General features: G+C 48.5%; 5 protein-coding genes across 5 annotated transcripts; 2 read left to right on the plus strand and 3 right to left on the minus strand.

The window, feature by feature from the left end:
* Positions 1–1,502: 1,502 nt before the first annotated feature.
* On the plus strand, positions 1,503–2,573 carry KY384_000528 (uncharacterized protein; the record flags this gene model as incomplete). The annotated part of the gene is made up of 2 exons (XM_044809064.1): positions 1,503–1,882; positions 2,174–2,573. 2 exons carry the CDS (start codon positions 1,503–1,505, stop codon positions 2,571–2,573), a joined length of 780 nt encoding a protein of 259 aa, XP_044665051.1.
* Positions 2,574–2,860: 287 nt separating this feature from the next.
* KY384_000529 (uncharacterized protein) lies at positions 2,861–5,030 on the minus strand (the record flags this gene model as incomplete). The annotated part of the gene is made up of 2 exons (XM_044809065.1): positions 2,861–4,390; positions 4,443–5,030. The coding sequence occupies 2 exons, from the start codon at positions 5,028–5,030 to the stop codon at positions 2,861–2,863; spliced, it is 2,118 nt and encodes a 705-aa protein (XP_044665052.1).
* Positions 5,031–5,540: 510 nt separating this feature from the next.
* On the minus strand, positions 5,541–13,411 carry KY384_000530 (uncharacterized protein; the record flags this gene model as incomplete). Its single annotated transcript, XM_044809066.1, has 7 exons — positions 5,541–5,780; positions 5,833–6,138; positions 6,189–6,349; positions 6,401–9,793; positions 9,844–10,312; positions 10,335–10,780; positions 10,834–13,411. The coding sequence occupies 7 exons, from the start codon at positions 13,409–13,411 to the stop codon at positions 5,541–5,543; spliced, it is 7,593 nt and encodes a 2,530-aa protein (XP_044665053.1).
* A 732-nt stretch (positions 13,412–14,143) lies between these two features.
* On the minus strand, positions 14,144–15,148 carry KY384_000531 (uncharacterized protein; the record flags this gene model as incomplete). Its single annotated transcript, XM_044809067.1, has 1 exon — positions 14,144–15,148. The coding sequence occupies one exon, from the start codon at positions 15,146–15,148 to the stop codon at positions 14,144–14,146; it is 1,005 nt and encodes a 334-aa protein (XP_044665054.1).
* Positions 15,149–16,242: 1,094 nt separating this feature from the next.
* KY384_000532 (uncharacterized protein) lies at positions 16,243–17,357 on the plus strand (the record flags this gene model as incomplete). The annotated part of the gene is made up of 2 exons (XM_044809068.1): positions 16,243–17,148; positions 17,211–17,357. The coding sequence occupies 2 exons, from the start codon at positions 16,243–16,245 to the stop codon at positions 17,355–17,357; spliced, it is 1,053 nt and encodes a 350-aa protein (XP_044665055.1).
* Between the last annotated feature and the right edge of the window lie 532 nt (positions 17,358–17,889).

The following is a 17,889-nucleotide window of genomic DNA, read 5'->3' on the forward strand; positions in this document are numbered from 1 at the left end:
GCCTCTAGGGAAACCCAAACCCAGCAGACTCATCTCTGACCATTTTGCTTCTTATTGCTGTACTGCTTGAAGAGACCTATGCTTCATACATTCGCAACAAAGCGCAGGTACCAGACCACTGAACGAGTCGCAGAGCCAGTGGCATTACCCGCCATTATACGCTACCTAGCACAAAATTACGCTTTCAGAGTGATGCAGTAGCCAAAGGGCCATACTATGCTATGGGATTCTGAGTCCCTTAGACCACCTTGGAGAATCCCTGAAGTAGCACTCTGGCCCAAGGACTATGCCGCCGCACGGCAGGCCAACACGAGGAAAGAGCTTGAATATACGCTTAAAAATGAACAAACAAGCCTAAAAAGATAAGTACGATGCGCAGCCCCTTCGCCAGCCAGTGACAAAAGCATCCTACCGAGCAATGGCCGCGGCTATAACGCCTAAGCGACGGCCAGTGCATGTCTCTCCTCGTACGTGGCATTGCTGCATACTGTTTGTGACCACAAGCGAGTGGACAAGGATTTTACCGATGCATTCTTGCGTTCATATGGATCGCATCACAGGTCATCCAAAACCATCGTGTGGCTGCCTTAATTCTTCGAGCTAGCTTCACGGTCATACCCTTAGTAAAAGGCTTTGCATCATGCCATCGCACAAGAGGCATCTGCTCCGATAGCTTGATTCGCTTAAGGCTGATCGATGTTGAATGGGCTTGAAGCTTCTTCAACAATGCTTATGAACTCGTAGAGTCACAATCCGCCCGTTTTGTCTCAACTACTGATCAAGCTTCATATTACGAGAAAACGATATGTTAGTACTTTGGGGGCGAAGTTACGTGCGTATGCATTCAGTTGGTCTTCTGTACATTGAAAAGGCAATGGATTCTCTCCTACGTTTCGTGTACAAGCAGCCCCTTTTTCAGCATAGCCCAGTCGAAGTATGGCTTTTACCCAGCATCAAGCAATGGAGAAGGCGCCTTTAATGGCCCCTCCAGCTGGAGTCATTCCCAATTTTTCAAATCCTGAAACCCGAGCAGGTCATATCAATGCTTGTTCCGGTGTTTGCATGTTCATTATTCTCTTGTTTGCAGCCCTACGCCTTTGTGCAAAGACATTCATCCTGAAGAAAACTTGGGACGATTGTATGAACCCTCTCTGACTCTGTTCGCCCGACTTGATACTAACTTCATGACTACAGTGATCTCTACCCTAGGGATTGTTCGTACCCCAAAGGACTTCTAAGATTGCGAGTCAGTGGCTGATATCTATAGATTGCTGGGATCACTTATCTTTCGTTGGGGCTTGCAGGTAAGAACTACCCTGAAAGTGGACGGCCGTTTGCCTGATTGTCGGCATAGTTGTCAATGTTAAGCATGCCTTTGGTATCCACCAATGGGACCTCACATTTGAAGATATGCCAGCCAAGCTACTTTTGGTATGACCAATGTGCATAACGGCTATTTAACCAGGCTCATCACACTGTTCCAGCTATCCAACGTGTTACAAATGAGCTACGGTCCCCTGTTCTGGCTCGTCAAACTTTCCCTCTTTGTCCTCTTCATCCAAATCTTCCGCCCCTTCAGATGGGTCCGCTATTGTTGCTGGATTGGCGCCGTCGTTACTGGACTCTTTTACTTCGCGAAGCTTATCGTCTATGCCAGCTTATGTCTCCCAAGTGTACATGGCGACCATACTGCTCTTGGATACGTCAAGGCATGGGCCTCGCCTCAGTGCAAGAACTTAACAGAGCTTATGCTAGCCACGGGTGCTGTCAATGTCGTGAGCGATCTCTATCTCATGATTTTGCCATTACCTGCTGTATGGCAACTGAATTTGCCAAGGAAACGCAAGATAGGCATATCGTTCATGTTCCTTACGGGAGCTGTGTAAGCAAGCCTTTACTCTCTCCCCTGCCCTTGGAGGAGCTGACATTTCGGGAAAGCGCCTGTCTAGCCTCCGTACTCAGCCTACAAAATCGTATTGAATTGGCTCATGGATATACAGGCGACATTACATGGAATGCCGTTCCGGCCATGATCTACGCGTGAGCTTTCCGGAGCCCCTTTTCCCATCCATATTCCTCCTCTTGTGCTCCTTCAACCTCCCAGCTTGCCTCGTCTGCCTCTTTCCTTTTCTTTCCTTAATGAGCACCCTCTCTGACGCACTGCCTCTCCCAGCAACGTCGAGATTACAGCCGGCATAGCCGTCTCCTGCATGCCCGCGACCGCCGCGGTATTCAACCACTTCAAACCCACGATCCGCAGCCTCCTCTCCTCCACCGCCTCCTCCCTCGGTCTGAAACGCTCCTCTGTGCGATGTACGCTCACCTCGCTCACCCCGCGCCGTTTCCACACCGGGACGAATGGGGCCAAGGCGGGGTGTCCTAAGTTACCTAGTGTGTGTCAATCAGCGCGACCGTTTGTGGTGGATGGGCTTGCGAGTGAGGAGGGCAGAGGTGATTGGAGGGAATTGGCGAAGATTGGAGAGGGGAAGGCGATGGGTCAGGATCGTGGACTGGTGGTTATTGAGGTTGAGAAGGTTGGTGAAAGGGATGCTGATGGGGGTGATAGCGTATGAAGCGTGATCGCTTCGCGGACATTGGGATTCAGCAGGAAAGAGAAGAAGCCATGTGATAGGCAAAGCGTAAGTAGTAATGTTGAAGCAAGAATTGTACAATAAATCAGCATGTTTTGGATATATCAGTATCAAGAAGTTGGCATTCGGCAATGCCTTGTACGAGTAAAGCCTTGTGTATGATCACCAAGCCACCAAAAAGATCGTCAATATACAATTATAACAAGGCGCGTTGATTTAACCGCCATAACGCTGGACTTCCGAAACCCAAAGTCTTACTCTTTTCTGCGTCACAAGCATTCCCATTTCTGCCCATCGATAGCGATCAAGCGGTTGAAGAGTTCATCTCTCAATCTAATAGCTGTGACCTTATACGTATCTCCTCCCTTCGTGTAGATCTCCATCCCATCCGCGACCTGCTTGCCGGTCGCCCATCCCACGACAATCTTGCCCTTCCACCCTAAACCACCAATCTTTTTGATCTCGGAAATCTCATCGATTGGTATGCTCCACTTCGCCTTGCTCTCGTGGTGCACACCACTGCCATCCGTGCTCTGATATGAGAAGCTGACAGTGGGCACGTCTGCGATCGTACTGATGTACGTCCAACCCTTAGAGCCCTTGTACCGACTTTTGAAGTCCACTGGGCCGGAGGGCTCCTCGTTTGCCATATTCTGGGGCAAAATGCCCAACCGCTCTCTAGCCTCAGCGGAGCCGAGAATGTGTGCCTTGGTCTTGTTGAGGCCGAATTTGGTCTGCACGCCCGCATTCGTCGTGCCTTTAAAGAAACCTATGACGCGCTCGCCGGTGTGGTGTTTATGTTTGGTTTCGCTTTGCTCTTGTTCTAGATACTCGGCGTCAGCTTTCTTGTCGGTGTCTGATTTGTGAATGGCGTCGTGAAGTTCTTCATGATCGGTATCAAGGGTTGAGGTGACATGATCGCCATTGATAGAGGCGGGTTTGGATGGTGGTGGCTCATCAGAGCGTGGGGGTGGGGGAATCGGAGCTTTGTTCGCCTCACCAATGCGTAGGAGGGTAACCGTTAATTGGGCGTTAGTCGGTACGCCCTTGAGGATCGAGTTCCGGATTTCCAGATATTTGGGCCAGTCAGGAATCTTTTTGTTCAGGAAATCGAGACCACGCCATATCAGGGGGTCGCCGAAGAAGCCGAAGCCAATGCCGCCAGTGACCATTTTCATGAATACGGAAGAGGATGTGAGAAGAGAGGCGGCTACCAAAGGCGCGACGGCAGAAGCAAGAGTCACACGAGGTTTCTCTTGCGGAAAGGGCTTGGTCGGAGACAATGCATTTGCAAATCTTTCCCAGCCATCAGCGATATCACCAATTACGTGCATGATAGGTCGCATTTGCTTCCACATTGCATCTTCCATAGGCTGTTTGGTCTTGTCGTGCTTCGCATCCGGTTCACCTCCGGCGGCGTTCACCTTCGCCTCCGCGCCAGCAGCTGCAAGTCTTGTCGGGTCAGGAACGGTGCTATCTACGGGATCCGATTCGGGATCACCCTGATCGTGCTTGCCTGCCGCGCTGCTCAGAGCGATCGAGCCAATTCCAGTAACGAAATTGTGAGCTTCAGCCTCGACCGCTTCACCTTGATGCTTCTCGGGAGCTCCAGTCGCACTATCGTGACTACCGAGCACACCAGCCTTTGGCGATTGCACCCCACCGGTTGAAGCACTTACTAAAGCAAGTGGGGCTGGTGGAAACAAAAATGCTCGAGATGGCGGATAGACTATGAGTACCACCAAAGTGGTGAAACAAAGCGGCATCAAGATATTCAATACCCAGGCAATGGCGTACGTCTTGGAACATTCAATTAGAACCCTTGCTTCCCAGGACATAGTCGCTACTCACAACACAAAATGCGCCTGTTCTTCTAGGCTCTCGCCAACTCCGTAGCCTTGCGATATGTTTGCCAAAGCCCATTAAACCAATAATAACGGTCATGTATAGTCTCTCCACGTTACTTCGCAGCTTATCCGGGGAGAATTCATCCTCATCCACGATGTTGACATCCAGTCCAGCAAGCAATGGCGCATTTGTAGCTTTGACATGATACATTTGCTTGTTGAATCTCCTGACTAGGGTCCAAAGCTCTTCATTTGGTAGGCCACCGACCAGCGTTGTTGGCACCTGGGACTTGGGGTCGCTCCAGCCCATGTCACGAACCTCACCATCTTGCTGGTTTTGCTGCACAGCACCCTTCTCCTCATGGTCTGCGTTCGCAAGAGCATGACTCTCAGTAGCAACTTCAGCAGATGAGCTTGAGCCGCCTGCGCTGGAGGAGGGCGTATCTATGTTGTTGGAGCTGTTGCTCGTGGATGTGCGAGTGACTTGCTCCATATTCATCTGCTGTCCGACAGTCTGATTTTGGGGATCTTTGAGATCACAATCTGGCACTGGGCCACCGTCTCGGAAGACATATCCTGGTGGAGGCACCATACTGTGGATGGGACGGAGAACAAGAGATATATCGTAGACAAGGCGACTTCCCTGATTCAATAGCGAACTTTGTACACAACTACGTCATTGGACACGCGCCAAGACATTGGGGGCCAGGAGAGTGGGTGAATCCAAATATTTACACATGGGTGACTATCTAGTCTTGATCATGACCTGTCTAGCTATAATACAGTTCCCTTGATTTTGTTCTTCGTGCAGCATGACCTATAATCGTAACATGAACCCTGGATGTTCTATTGTCGTTGAATGCAATCCCACTCATACTATCCGAAATCAGTATCGTGATTCAAAAGAGAAGGACGGGTGCATACCACTCGTCCCTCGTCATCGCCCGTGTGCACGGCTTGTGCTGTCGGTAGGATGGCAGTAATAGCAGCCCCGACGTTGAAGCCAGCCTGATCCATATGATGCAGGTTTTTGATATGATTCAAGACGAAGAAGCCCTCCCTGATCTCTATGCTCCATATCTATTCGGCGATTAGCTCGCTCTCATGAAATAGGAGCATGGTCACCGACATTGACAACGCCTCGCTTGTGCCCAGTGAAAACGAGTTGCCGCTCCAAATATTCGTGCCCATTGCCTTCATAAAATGCGCATGAAGTTATCGAATCGTCCCCATCCGATTGTATTTCTTGCTTTAGCAGGAAATCACCATTCAAAGTCCATAACGAAACCTCACTGCCCCGACACACAGCAATAGTGCCAGTGACGTCGTTGATCCGCGCACACTATCAGAGAATTAAGCTCAGAACGCTGCAGAAACCTGCGAAAAGAATTTACCTCAACAAATTTGCCAGTCGTTAGTACTCGCACAAGCTCTATACGATTCAGGTCCCACAGAATGATCTTGCCATCGGAAGAGGCCGACAGAAGCGTGCTAAACGATCTGGAAACCACAAGAGTGTTTATGGCCGTTCTATGTCCATATAGCGATTTCCTCGGCTGAAGGTCTACAGCTTTTGCAGTCGATGACACAGACCAGACAGAGATCGTGCAGTCATTGCCACCCGTAATTAAGGTCTTAGAATCTGCGAAGAGAGCTGCCGATATCTCACCAATGTGAATGTGCTCGAACAGACCCACAAGCTGAATTGTGTCAGTGTGCACGGTCGAGCTGAAAGAAGAATCGTGCTTACTCGTTTACTTTCTGACATGTAAAACCTGATCCCTCCGTCGAAGAACCCCCACTCCATATACTTGTCGAATGTTGGTCCCATATGAAGCTTTGAGGGCCCGGTCTGGACAACCTTTTCCTGTTTAACGGACCATTGCAGTGATGCGATGCGGTCCTGGGTTTCTATCGCATGTTAGGTCTAAACGCAATTGAATCTGAAGCCTCATCGCATACCTAATACTGGGAATGGCAGACGGGTCAAGTCCTCAGCGGCAAGGTCCAGTCCCTTTGGTGGCGATTTGGTGGGCTCGTGGGCGACATGGGGTCGAGTAAATACTTGAAGTGGCGTCTGTCCAAAGTTATGTATGATACCAATTGTAGCAAGTCGCTCCACAGGATCATGAATAGTATCGAGGTCACGAGCACCATGGTATGAAAGATGGTGAAAAACGTTGGTCGCCTCTAATGCAGCCTCACCGCGTTGTTTGTGCCCAAAGACAAGGTCAATCCATCCGTGAAGATTTTGACGGACATAGTCGCTCTCTAGTGCTTCTCGATGCTTGGTAATGAAGATCTTAGGGTCACCCTTTGCCCACGGTGGAAGACTGACTTTGTCAATCTTCTGACCACCTTGTCGCTCACCAAAGTCGTATTGATTCATATTCGAGAGAAACTCGGGTAGATAGTAGAACTCCGGTATGAGCTCTCGCACATCAGTCATATTTGTTTGTGAGGCTGAATTCCAGGCGTCTGCGATTGAGTAAAATAGTCGGTCTGGATGATCGAAATACCCTCCTTGCAAAAGCAAATAGGAATGCACAAAGGGCTGGAGGCGGATCAGGTACGACGTCACGATCATAGCTGAAGAGTAGTGAGTGCCATAATGAAATGGAGGAGCCTTGTCATCGCCCATCTCGGCGAATGATTGGTAGCGTTCGTTGAAGTCCGATTGTCTTGCGAGTGTTTGACAACCCATCGGCTTGCTCAGATCTCGGAAGCTTCTCGGATTTGAAAGATCTAATTTCTCGCTGGTGTAGTCTGCAAGCACCCACGGGAAGACCGGGTATTGTGTGAGGTCGTTGAAAGTACGTCCTGCCATGGTATTAATTTGCATTAAATAATGAAAGTTCGATATTTCCCCTTTAGCCCATTTTCGCGTTGCGGGATTTGAGATCTGCTGTGCGAAGACATTTGTAAATCTAGCGCCCAAAGATTGATGCATCTCCTCAGTGTTGCGGATGGAGTCAGCTCTCCAATTCTCCTCTTCATTTGAAGTCGTCCCATTCGCAGCAGAAATAGGCGCCTTCGTAAGCAACCTTTGATAGAGCTCATCTCGAGAACTAGAATCACGTGAAGTAAGCAGATAACTCTGCCCATCTACAAAAAAGACTTCGATCGCGACGTCTCGAAACAGAAACCGCCGCTTGGAGATGCTCAGTATCTCGTCCCATGACCAGTGTCGAGTTTCAAAATCAGTTTTCGCCGGTGCGACTTCCTTTTGACTCTTCTTATGCCCTGATGTCATTTGTAAATAAGAATCACGTTCGTCTTCGGGAGCATTAGTGACATTGACAATTTCACCGTCGAGCCTCTGGAACAGATTATCCAGTATGTAGAGGTGCTGCTTGCCAATGATGAGCAAACCTTCAACAGCTTCGAGGCCCACAATTCTGGATGCGTTGTGGACAAATTGAACTTGGTCGCCACGTTCTATGCTCCTCATGACTTTGCGGTTCTTGTCCTCAAACTCCTCAAGCTCCGCTGTTGGATCGTCTACCATTTCAAAGCCGTCTTCGCTCTGTTGATCATCGCCGTCTCCACCTGTCATGTTGAGCCCTAAAGGATCATCGTGTACGACGCGGCCATTGGCCAGAGCTTCTCTTGGCTGTTTTTGAGTAGGTATCGGTGAAGCGCCTCTAGCAGGCGTTGATGACGCGCTCAAACTAGATCGATGTTTTACCGGACCTTGAGACTGGCGGCGCTTGGGCTGGAATTCTTGACCAAGAACTTCTTTGTCAGGTATCAAACGCATTCGCATCCTGTTTCTTCCCTCAGTCTGGTCCAGATGCCACTTTGATGTTGTGTCGTCCTCAAGCAAGCCACAGGGACCGTGGAGTTCTTGCTGCATTCTCTTCCACGCGGAGTTAACGAAGATTCGAGCGTCTTGCTGATCTTGAAGTGACCTCTGCCGCTTGAATTGCTCGGTGTGATAGATATTTGAACGCCAATTATTACCACTGGTCTCATGTCGTCGGATACTCTCTTCGATCTTGAACTCATCCGCAGCCCAGATCTTTAGTCGTTCTCTTCTCTTTGCAATTCTTGCCTTTGCAGTATGTTCCGTTCGATGATCCTCTTCTGTAACGAAGTTAGACCAGTCCTTAGAAAGCGGTGTGAACAGATGATGAAGATCTGATCGATGATTGTCGACCCAAGCAAGGAAGGTTTCGTTGTCAAGCTCTACAATGCTCTTGAAGCCTTTGAGAATCCCTTCGCTCCGAGAATCTGCTGTCTGTATCAAGACTGCTGAAATTTCAGCATATTTATGAACCAGAAGCAGCCGCCAAACGTTTGCAGCTGCCATTCTCACTTGGTCTTGAGGACTTGAAAATTGCGCATATATGAGATAACAGAACTGTCGGAGAAGGTCTTCGTTAGGATCTTGGCTAGGTAGTAATGCTGTTTGCCAGTATGCAAGCTTGTCAAGTAGATTTATCAGTTCGTTCGACGAATTAGTCTTGTCCAATGCAGAGAGCCTTAGAAGCACGTTACGGAAAAAGATCGCTCTGATGTGGGCGATGGTCCCACTACAGAGTCTGACCGATTTGATGATAGAGATCTCGGGAAGTTGTAGATATTCTAAGATATCTGCGAGAAATCCGAAGGTTACATCAGCACCATTGATGAACCAGCCTTCGCAGATCGCCTCGGCTAAGTGGACCGACAAACGACTTAGATTTGTGAGAATTCGAGGTTCCCAGAGTAATTTCTGATTGAGCTTGATGTGGTTGCTGAGTTGAGAAAGAGCATTGCGTAGGATAAAAGTTTCAAAATAGGCCTGATGTTCCTGGAATCCCGGAGGAACTCGCATAAACAGACCGAGCCCTGGAAAGTCCTTTCTTGCGAATATCTGGTCATAGAAGACAGCGAGGACGAGCTCAAGTATTTCCTGGACCATTGAGTCGCTCAAATTCGACCTGGAACGCGACCGTTGGGGCAAGCCAGAAGCTTCTGATTTTGGCGTTTCGAGCACTGCCTGCGATGTGACGAGTTCATACGACGACATACGTTTGGGGGCATCAGGCCTCGAATTAGATTGTTGATGACTTCCAGTCGTGCGTACGATGAGAGTACCCCTCTGGTCGGCTGAGACCGGCTTCATCGCAACATCACCGCCATTGAATGTCAGCGCAGAATTTCGCGCATTTAGCTCAGTCTCTGCTGAGACCGCATTGGCGCTCACGACGACAGGGAAAAGCATCAAAAAGAGGTCTTGGATGTAGCTGGAATTGGCTGAAAGATCGCGGAAAGCTTGCGATTTTGTATGAAGATCAGCCAGGAATCTTATCACAGTGCGTATAATGGCAGACCTCTCGACGTAAAGGCTATCTGCTGTGGATTTGGTCGCTGTACATTATTAGCACTTCACTCTATCTGTAGTAGAGCTGGGGACTCACGAGACTTGGTGGTTGCAGTAGTGACCGTCAAAGAGCGCGGCGTGGACTGAGAGCTCTGAGCTGGTGTCACAGGGTCTTTCGCAAGTACTGGTGAAGCCAGCTCAGGTTCTTGTTTAGTAAGAGCTAAAAATCCATTACGGAGAAGAGTAGTTAGCAAGGGAAGTATTTCAGGAGCGACTACATCTATCTTGTCGCCCGCGCCGAAAGTCTCAATCAAGGTAAATAGATCAAATTTTTGAAGATTTATGTTGGCAATATCCTTTCCCAATAAAGTCGCAAAGCAAGCCAGCCATATAGCCGGAATGTCCCAATGGCGCTGGAGATTGTGACGCATAATCACCAGACCTCCCTTCTTTTTAGCAAAATTTTCCCTGTAATTCGAGCCGCTCAGGGTCAGAAGTCGGCTGAAAATTTTCACAGCTTCAATTACGATTGAGCTTTGGGACTCGGCAATTAGGTACAGTAGCCACTGCTACAGTCAGCAAGCGCACATTCATTGATACAGGGGATTGGAATGCCTTATTCGTCACAGTCCTCGCAAACTTCTGGATACTAGTCACATCATTAGGTCGGAGAAGGATATTTGCATAAAGTTGCAATACCCCAACACCGATTTGGAGCAGTTTAAGCTGTGTCGTATCGCTGTCAACTATCGTATCAGGCTTCGAGGCCGTCGCATCGCCAGGTTTCGAAGCCGATACAGTCCTCCGCCTAGTCGGAGTACTTGCTCTTAACCTTGTACTTTTCCTTCTGGATATATCTTCTACCCTTCTTTCTGGTTGGTAAACTGCGTAAGTGATGAACAGAGCCAAAGAGCGCATTACTTCTGCTGTGAAGTTCCTGGTCAAAAGCACCTCAAAGCATTCAATAAAATACTTGAATGTCACGGCCGTGAATTGTTGGTGTTTGAGTACTTCTAGCCACTTCTTTACGATTCCTGGAGAGTCTCCATGTAAGCTGAGATCAGGAATCTTTGTCCGGACGACTTACTCATCCTAGATAATCGTTTCGAGTTGAATTGATGGTATTTGCTCTTCTTCGCAAAGATAACGAACTGGTCATAATACAGTCGTTGTACTTGCATTGACAAGTTGCGCCAGACATCAAGGTCGACGATTAATGTGCGATAAGCGAGAGGGTTATTGATCACGGAGTCTTCCGGTCTGTCCTTACAAAAGCCAACAAATTCAAGTAGAATGTAGAGTGTCTCTAGGGATGGTGAGAGCGAGATAGTGTCCTCATGGTTGGAGCTAGAGCTAGGACCGGGCGACATACTCACCGAGTCAAACTGTTTGAGCTTTGAAGCAATTATGTTGGCTAGTATTCCAAATCCATTTTCCCTCTCGACAGCCTCGCTATTACGCCAGTGGCTCCGTAAGGTTGATGTCAAGATTATCAAGGACTGGGTGAAAGTTTTCTCGTCTTCTGCGCCATCTACCAAGGCTAAGCAAACTGCGGTACATCCGCCAATTTGCCAGGCGGCGTCATCGAGAAGCCTTCTATTGACAGGCGTAGGATCTCCTGTAAGCACAGCATGGCCAGAAGTATTAAGCACTGCTTGATCGATGCGTGGATAACTGCCGTTCAATGCTATGGCATTCAGGCCACCACGTGTAATGGCGTGCAATTTTCGATTTGCACTTCGAGAAAGCGACGTTAAGCGTTGCAGACTAGAATCACAAAACAAGTCCGTATTGACATAAACATTGCTTGCAGAGATATTGAGTAAAATCTTAGCCTCAGGCAGCAGATCGCCTGCTTTGGACCGTATAGCGAGAACTAGGTCTGATTTTTCTTCTTTACCGGGATGTAGACTTTCGTTTCGAAGATTTAGTTGTGCTGAGGCTTCATACGTCTGAAAAGATCCAAGGCAGTCTTGGAAATTACCGCTGTATCTTGGACCAAGTCTATAGTATACAGCAAGCAGGTCATCACTTATTATATCGGAAAAGAGCTGTGCACTTGCCAGTCGCCATTGAGTCAATATTAAATTCTTTCCTAACCGAGCGGCCAGATCTTGGGGAGTTCCAAAGAAAGTCTGTACCGGATTTCGGGCACCAGTGATATCTGTACGCCCATTCATGCCAAGCTCGTTCGGCGCCCTTGATGGTAGAGAAGGATACTGCGACTTCACCTGCTCTACAAACTCACCATTAACGAACAAAGATGCTTTAGAGGAAGACGTTGTTCTTGGTCGCTTATGGGTCAAGGCAATGTGGTACCAGCAGCCTTCCTGAAACGAGACGGACTTGAAACGCACGCTCGGTCTTGAGGATTTGATTGAGGTTTGCAAAATCAGATGATGGGTATCTCTTTCCAGATAGACTAGTACGAAGCAAGACTGGCTAGAGTCGAAAGCACCGAAAAGTGTGGTATGCGAATTCGAATCGAATTGCACTACCTGGAACCACATGGTCAAGGTGTAGCCATTGCTACTTGACATTGGGGGAAAGTCATGGGCCATGCCTGGAAGCTCAACAGAGACATAGCCATAGGTCGAGAGGTCGAAATGGACATATGATGACACTTGCAAATCTTCGAGAGCCGACGATAGAAGCTTTGCGATGGTCGGCGAAGCTCTTGAAGATCGAAAAAGCAAGTAAGCATCGTCAAGCTTAGATATACCAAGACACAAAAGGCAGGCAGCCAGTGTGAAAAGCTCCGCTTGCCGCCATTTCTCTTCTTCCGTGGCTTGACATATTCTTGAGAGGACAAGTGACAGAATGTGGGTGTCATGGATAGAAGCTAGATTGTTTGTCGACGAGTTGATCAAGTAAATCAGCAGCCGAGGGACAGGCCAGGAGTGAATGTCACAGGAAGGCTCCTCAGAGCGGATCCAAAGCTCAAACAAGACGAAGAGAGCATTCGCATTTTTCACCAAAGGAGAGGGGCCGAGTCCTGTTTCAATCGACTGTATTATCTTTTGATACGCGCCCTCCTCTGCTGATGTTTGAGGAATCGATTCTATCTCCCCAAGAATTGTGACAAAGCGTCCGTTAGGGTGCTCTTTATCCAACTGCTTGACAGAGAATCGAATTACTGACTCATAATCAAGAGCGCAGGCTAGAAGACCTGCGAATCCACAGTCGACGAAGCTTTGACGGGCTTGAGGTTCTAATTCCGAGTGCGAGTCTATGCCTCGAGCCATTGTGTCACGCAAGACTGACCACCCATTTCCTTGAGTCTTCTCTTGGAAGTACCTTTGATTGCCCATGTGAGATCGTAAAGCTGCTGCTAATATCCTAAATGAGGCCTGAAGCAAGTCGAGCCATCGACCGAAGTCTCCGGAGCTTGTTTTCTGGCTGTTGCATTCCGATACTGTCTCATTGATAATGCCCAATAAGATCTGAAATCCTCCCAAATGTCGAAACGCATCTTGGGGATGGCGATTCTCGGCGTCATTGAGAAGGAATTGTTGTATTGCTTGTGCAGTCTGCACCCGACTTGCCAGCCAACTTATAAGATCACTCGACTCGGCCGCGTAAGATAAGTCTCTGAAATGCCTTTGCAGCTCTTCAATTTCTTCATTCGAGCCTTTGACCGTCGATGCTCGTCGTCTTGGTCCCATCTTGCGAAGTACTAAAGTACGTGCTAGGTCATCTTCGAGGTATCATCTGCAAACGGTGGCAGGGAGTCGCGTGCCAGCTCCTCTGTGGTCTAGGGTGAATCAGCCGGAGGCGAAGTCCTCCTACTGCTGATCCGACGACTCGTCTGCGCATCTCGTGAGTACCGATCATGGTATTTCACACCTTTTAATTCATCTTTCATTCGCGACCAATGAGACGCCCTCTTCTGGCTCCGAGACAATGAGATGAGTAACGTTCTCCTACAAAGGACGACTTGGCAACTCGAACATAGATCTACAGGGCAGATGGCGGAACCCGCGGGCGGATGATAGGCGCAGCTACCCGCTAAAGACGTGCGCCAGCTCCCCGGAGCCGGCGGGGTACTCGAGCTTCACGATCATAGGACACGCAATTGCTGCGAGCTACATGCTTCTACGAGGAAAATAAGTGCAGCTATTGACTTCTAGCTGTTCAATAGCCGGAGGGATGTATCTGCCCGCACGTTCATTGCATAGGTCTCCCCACGCCAGATATCTAGTGCTTTCATCTCAAAGCTTGCGATACGTTGGCCTATTTCTATCAGACGACCTTCGCACGTGCTTGAAGAAGGAGCAATTCGAGGAATGTGCGCTGGATGTCAAAATCATCTTCGTCTGTGAGTGAAGCCTTTTACTAAAGTAGTTCTTCTCCATGTTTAGTCTTGGTCTTTTTGCGCTCATATGCATTGGGAAGGTTCACTGCTTCTCCTTCCCCTTCTGCTTATCCTCTAACCTACTCTTGTCTTCGCTTAGCTTCCATGCCTTGCTGTTTGGGAACCATTCTTTGGGATCTCTTGTGACGTCGGCGTTCAAGAAGTACTCGTGCATAATTCTGTTTATGACCTTCGTATAGTTCTCGATAGTAGCGTTGTCAGTCATGGTATGTGGTAGTTCTGTCAGATCTCGGTGGAGTTGCTGCGCTAAGTCTGTCCAGTGGCATTTTTTGATAAAGCCTGAGGCATTGTTGTGGAACATCTCGTTCCTTTGACCATACTCGCTGATTAACCATAACATGTGGTTGGGGTCTAATCCCAAGGCATCAGAAGCGATGAAAACTTGTCCTCTCAAGCCGCCTACATCTCTAGCGATTTCATCTGCCATTTCTTGCCATGATTTCTTAGAGCTAAGAGCTCTAGATGCGTTCCATAGTTCGGTGGTTTGGTCTCTCCCCGCCGCCGTCTTTAAATGATCACGGAAATTCTTCAAATCTTCGGCTGCATAATCACCGTAATTGGCCAGAAATTCCCATCGTCTTAATTGAAGTAATAACTGTGATCTTTCCTTGTCTTCTGATGTATCAGACCTGAGATAAAACGCTGGGGAATAGTACACTCTATCATATGCCTGGACAACGGCACAGGCTGATAGATCCAATTCCTCGCTTTCAAGTGCAATTTTGTAGGCGTCCTTTGCAAGCTTGAGTACTTCCCTAGTTCTTGGTGTAATATCACGTTTGACTTCAGCGTTAATGTAACGTAGACCCCTCTGGAGGCGTTTATGACTGTACAGGTCTAAAGACTTCTCCGGTTGAATGACTGTGACTTCCTCTACTTCGGTGTGCTTATCTTCTGGTTCTAGTAACGTGATTGTGTCGGCTCTGACTCTCTTCCTTTGGCGTCCTTCGTCATCTTCCCCATCCCTCTCCAGTTCTCTCTTCTTTAGTTCCTCGACGAAAGCCTCTGGTATTGTTTCCGCGGGCATTGCTAGTGTTTTCTGCCAACCCAAGGCAGAAAATGTATCTATCAGTTTTGATATGGAATTTAACCGAATAAACCTGACTTTAGAGCACGGCTGATAGGAGCTTCTCAGAACGCAGAGGGGTATAGCTTATGATAAAGAGGCAGAAGAGAGGGATGATTGATTGTCAGAACGAGCACGGCAACCTGATATCTATACAAATCGCTATCAGGTTTTAATCACGGGCAGGTTTAGCAAAGCGCCAATTGTGAACATTAGACAGAGGCACCACCTCAAAGCAGGCGAGACCAAAGGGAAGACGTTATTCTGACTCGAAATTTAGCGTGCCAAGATTAGCGGAACAGCTGCCGGTTTCTAATACAATTCGGTAAGCAAAGCTGGCATCCCCGCTGCGCATCACGAAGTCTTGCGTTTGAGCTTCAGGAGACTTCTTGCCTGCCGTAGTCATCGTTGTACCGGTGGCTTGGCACTGTCTAGGCAGTCGAGGGCGTCAGCGTCGCATATGCTTATCTCTCCAGCCTTCCGTTTATCTTCTTCGAGCTCCCAACTACCCTCATCACTATCCCCTCTTCTCCATCTTCAGGAAGAGGATATACATCATCATCTTCACACCTAGTCATCGAAAACTATAGCTGTACACCATGAGGGGTCTTTATATTTTCGCTTTGATACCCTTACTGGTCTCAGCGTCCCCCGTTTCCTTCGACTCATCCAACGATGCCGCACCCATACTCTCTACCTCTAACTCCGAGCATGTTCCTGACTCTTACATGATAGTCTTCAAAAAAGACGTATCACACACTGATGCTGCTGGGCATCATGATTGGGTCCAGGATCTGCACGTTCAAGTTGAGTCGACCAAGGCGAAGAAGAGGGACCTTTCCGGCTGGGTGACGTCCACCTTCGAGGGCTTGAAACATACCTACAATATTCCAGGTGGGATACTTGGTTACTCAGGCCACTTCGATGAATCAGTGATTGAGCGTATTCGCAAGCATCCTCAGGTAAATCATGTCTGAGCCACAGCTTTGCCATCCATTAATCAAGTGTCATCCATCTAGGTGGCGTACATTGAGAAGGATTCGATAGTTCACACGATGGACAATTCGGAAGTTGAAAAAAACGCTCCATGGGGTTTGGCTAGGATATCTCATCGGAAGAGCCTCAGTTTCGGGACCTTCAATAAATATCTTTACTCAGAGGACGGTGGAGAAGGCGTTGATGTCTATGTGATTGACACCGGAACCAACGTTGAGCACGTTGATTTTGAAGGTCGAGCTCATTGGGGCAAGACCATCCCTGCTGGTGACCCAGATGAGGACGGCAACGGCCACGGCACCCACTGCTCTGGCACGATTGCGGGCAAGAAATTTGGCGTGGCAAAAAAGGCTAGTGTCTACGCTGTCAAAGTTTTGAAGTCAAACGGATCTGGAACAATGTCCGATGTTGTAAAGGGAGTTGAGTGGGCCGCAATCTCACACACGGAGAAGGTCCAAGCTGCCAAAAAAGGCAAAGGCAAGAAAGGCTTTAAGGGTAGTGCAGCCAACATGAGTTTGGGTGGGGGCAAATCAACCACTTTAGATCTGGCAGTCAATGCTGCCGTCGACGCAGGCATCCATTTCGCTGTTGCCGCTGGGAATGACAACACCGATTCTTGCGATTATTCTCCAGCTGGTGCTCAAAACCCCGTCACCGTTGGGGCATCAAACTTGGAGGACGAGCGTGCATACTTCTCAAATTACGGCAAATGCAACGACATCTTTGCACCTGGGTTGAATATTCTCTCAACGTGGACTGGCAGCAAATATGCAACCAAGACTATCTCTGGCACATCAATGGCCTCTCCTCACATCGCTGGTCTACTTGCTTACTTTCTCTCCCTGCAACCAACGCAAGACTCTGCATTTTCTGTCGCCGAGATTACACCAAAGCAGCTGAAGAAAGCCATTATATCTATCGGTACCATTGGAAGTCTCACTGAAGTGCCTAAGGACACCGAAAACGTAAGTCATGCTAAGCCTGTACGGTTTGTAATGCCTAGAGGTGTGTCTGACCCTGCTTATAGGTCCTCGCGTGGAATGGCGGCGGATCGTCAAACATGACTGAGGTATTTGGAGACGAGAGCCTGTCCGAAGAGTACCGCACACTACCTGTGTTTGACTTCGTCGACTATCTTGAAAGCTCCCAACAGGTCATTCGGGAACTTAAATAGGCTCGAGTGGGCCTTGCCTGCCTTGGTGGAGGACAGGCGTTGTAGAGGATCCTGTCATGTCAAATTCCATACATATTATGGCGTTTGAGGGACGAAGCATGGCACTGGTGGATTGTTTTTGAACCTCATGTCGATGTCATCTCGAATCTTGCTGGGGGCTTCTGTGTGGGAACGAGTGTAGTGTATTGGGGCTTCCTGGGATAATATTTGTAGTTAGGGAACATATTTTGAAACATCTAGACCAATATACTGCGATGCTGCGGCCATGAACAGACCAGACGACACAATGTATATTGTCTCAAAGATTAGATAAGTGCAGGAGGCTGTGCTCGTGTGGCTTCGACCCAGCCTTATGAAGGTCCCGACATCGACAAAGATCAAGCTCATAGCAAGCCATTTGTCGCTACTGACCATTATGCTGCATCTCGCGAATTGATTTACAGTCGCAATACAACTCACATTGTAGTGCCGAGAACGAGCTCCACCATCCATGCTTAGTCCGACGTATATGTTAACTCACGTCCTCACCGTT

This window comes from Bacidia gigantensis (assembly GCF_019456465.1).
Source record: "Bacidia gigantensis strain McMullin 20006 chromosome Unknown contig_74, whole genome shotgun sequence".
Classification (NCBI taxonomy): Eukaryota; Fungi; Ascomycota; class Lecanoromycetes; order Lecanorales; family Ramalinaceae; genus Bacidia; species Bacidia gigantensis.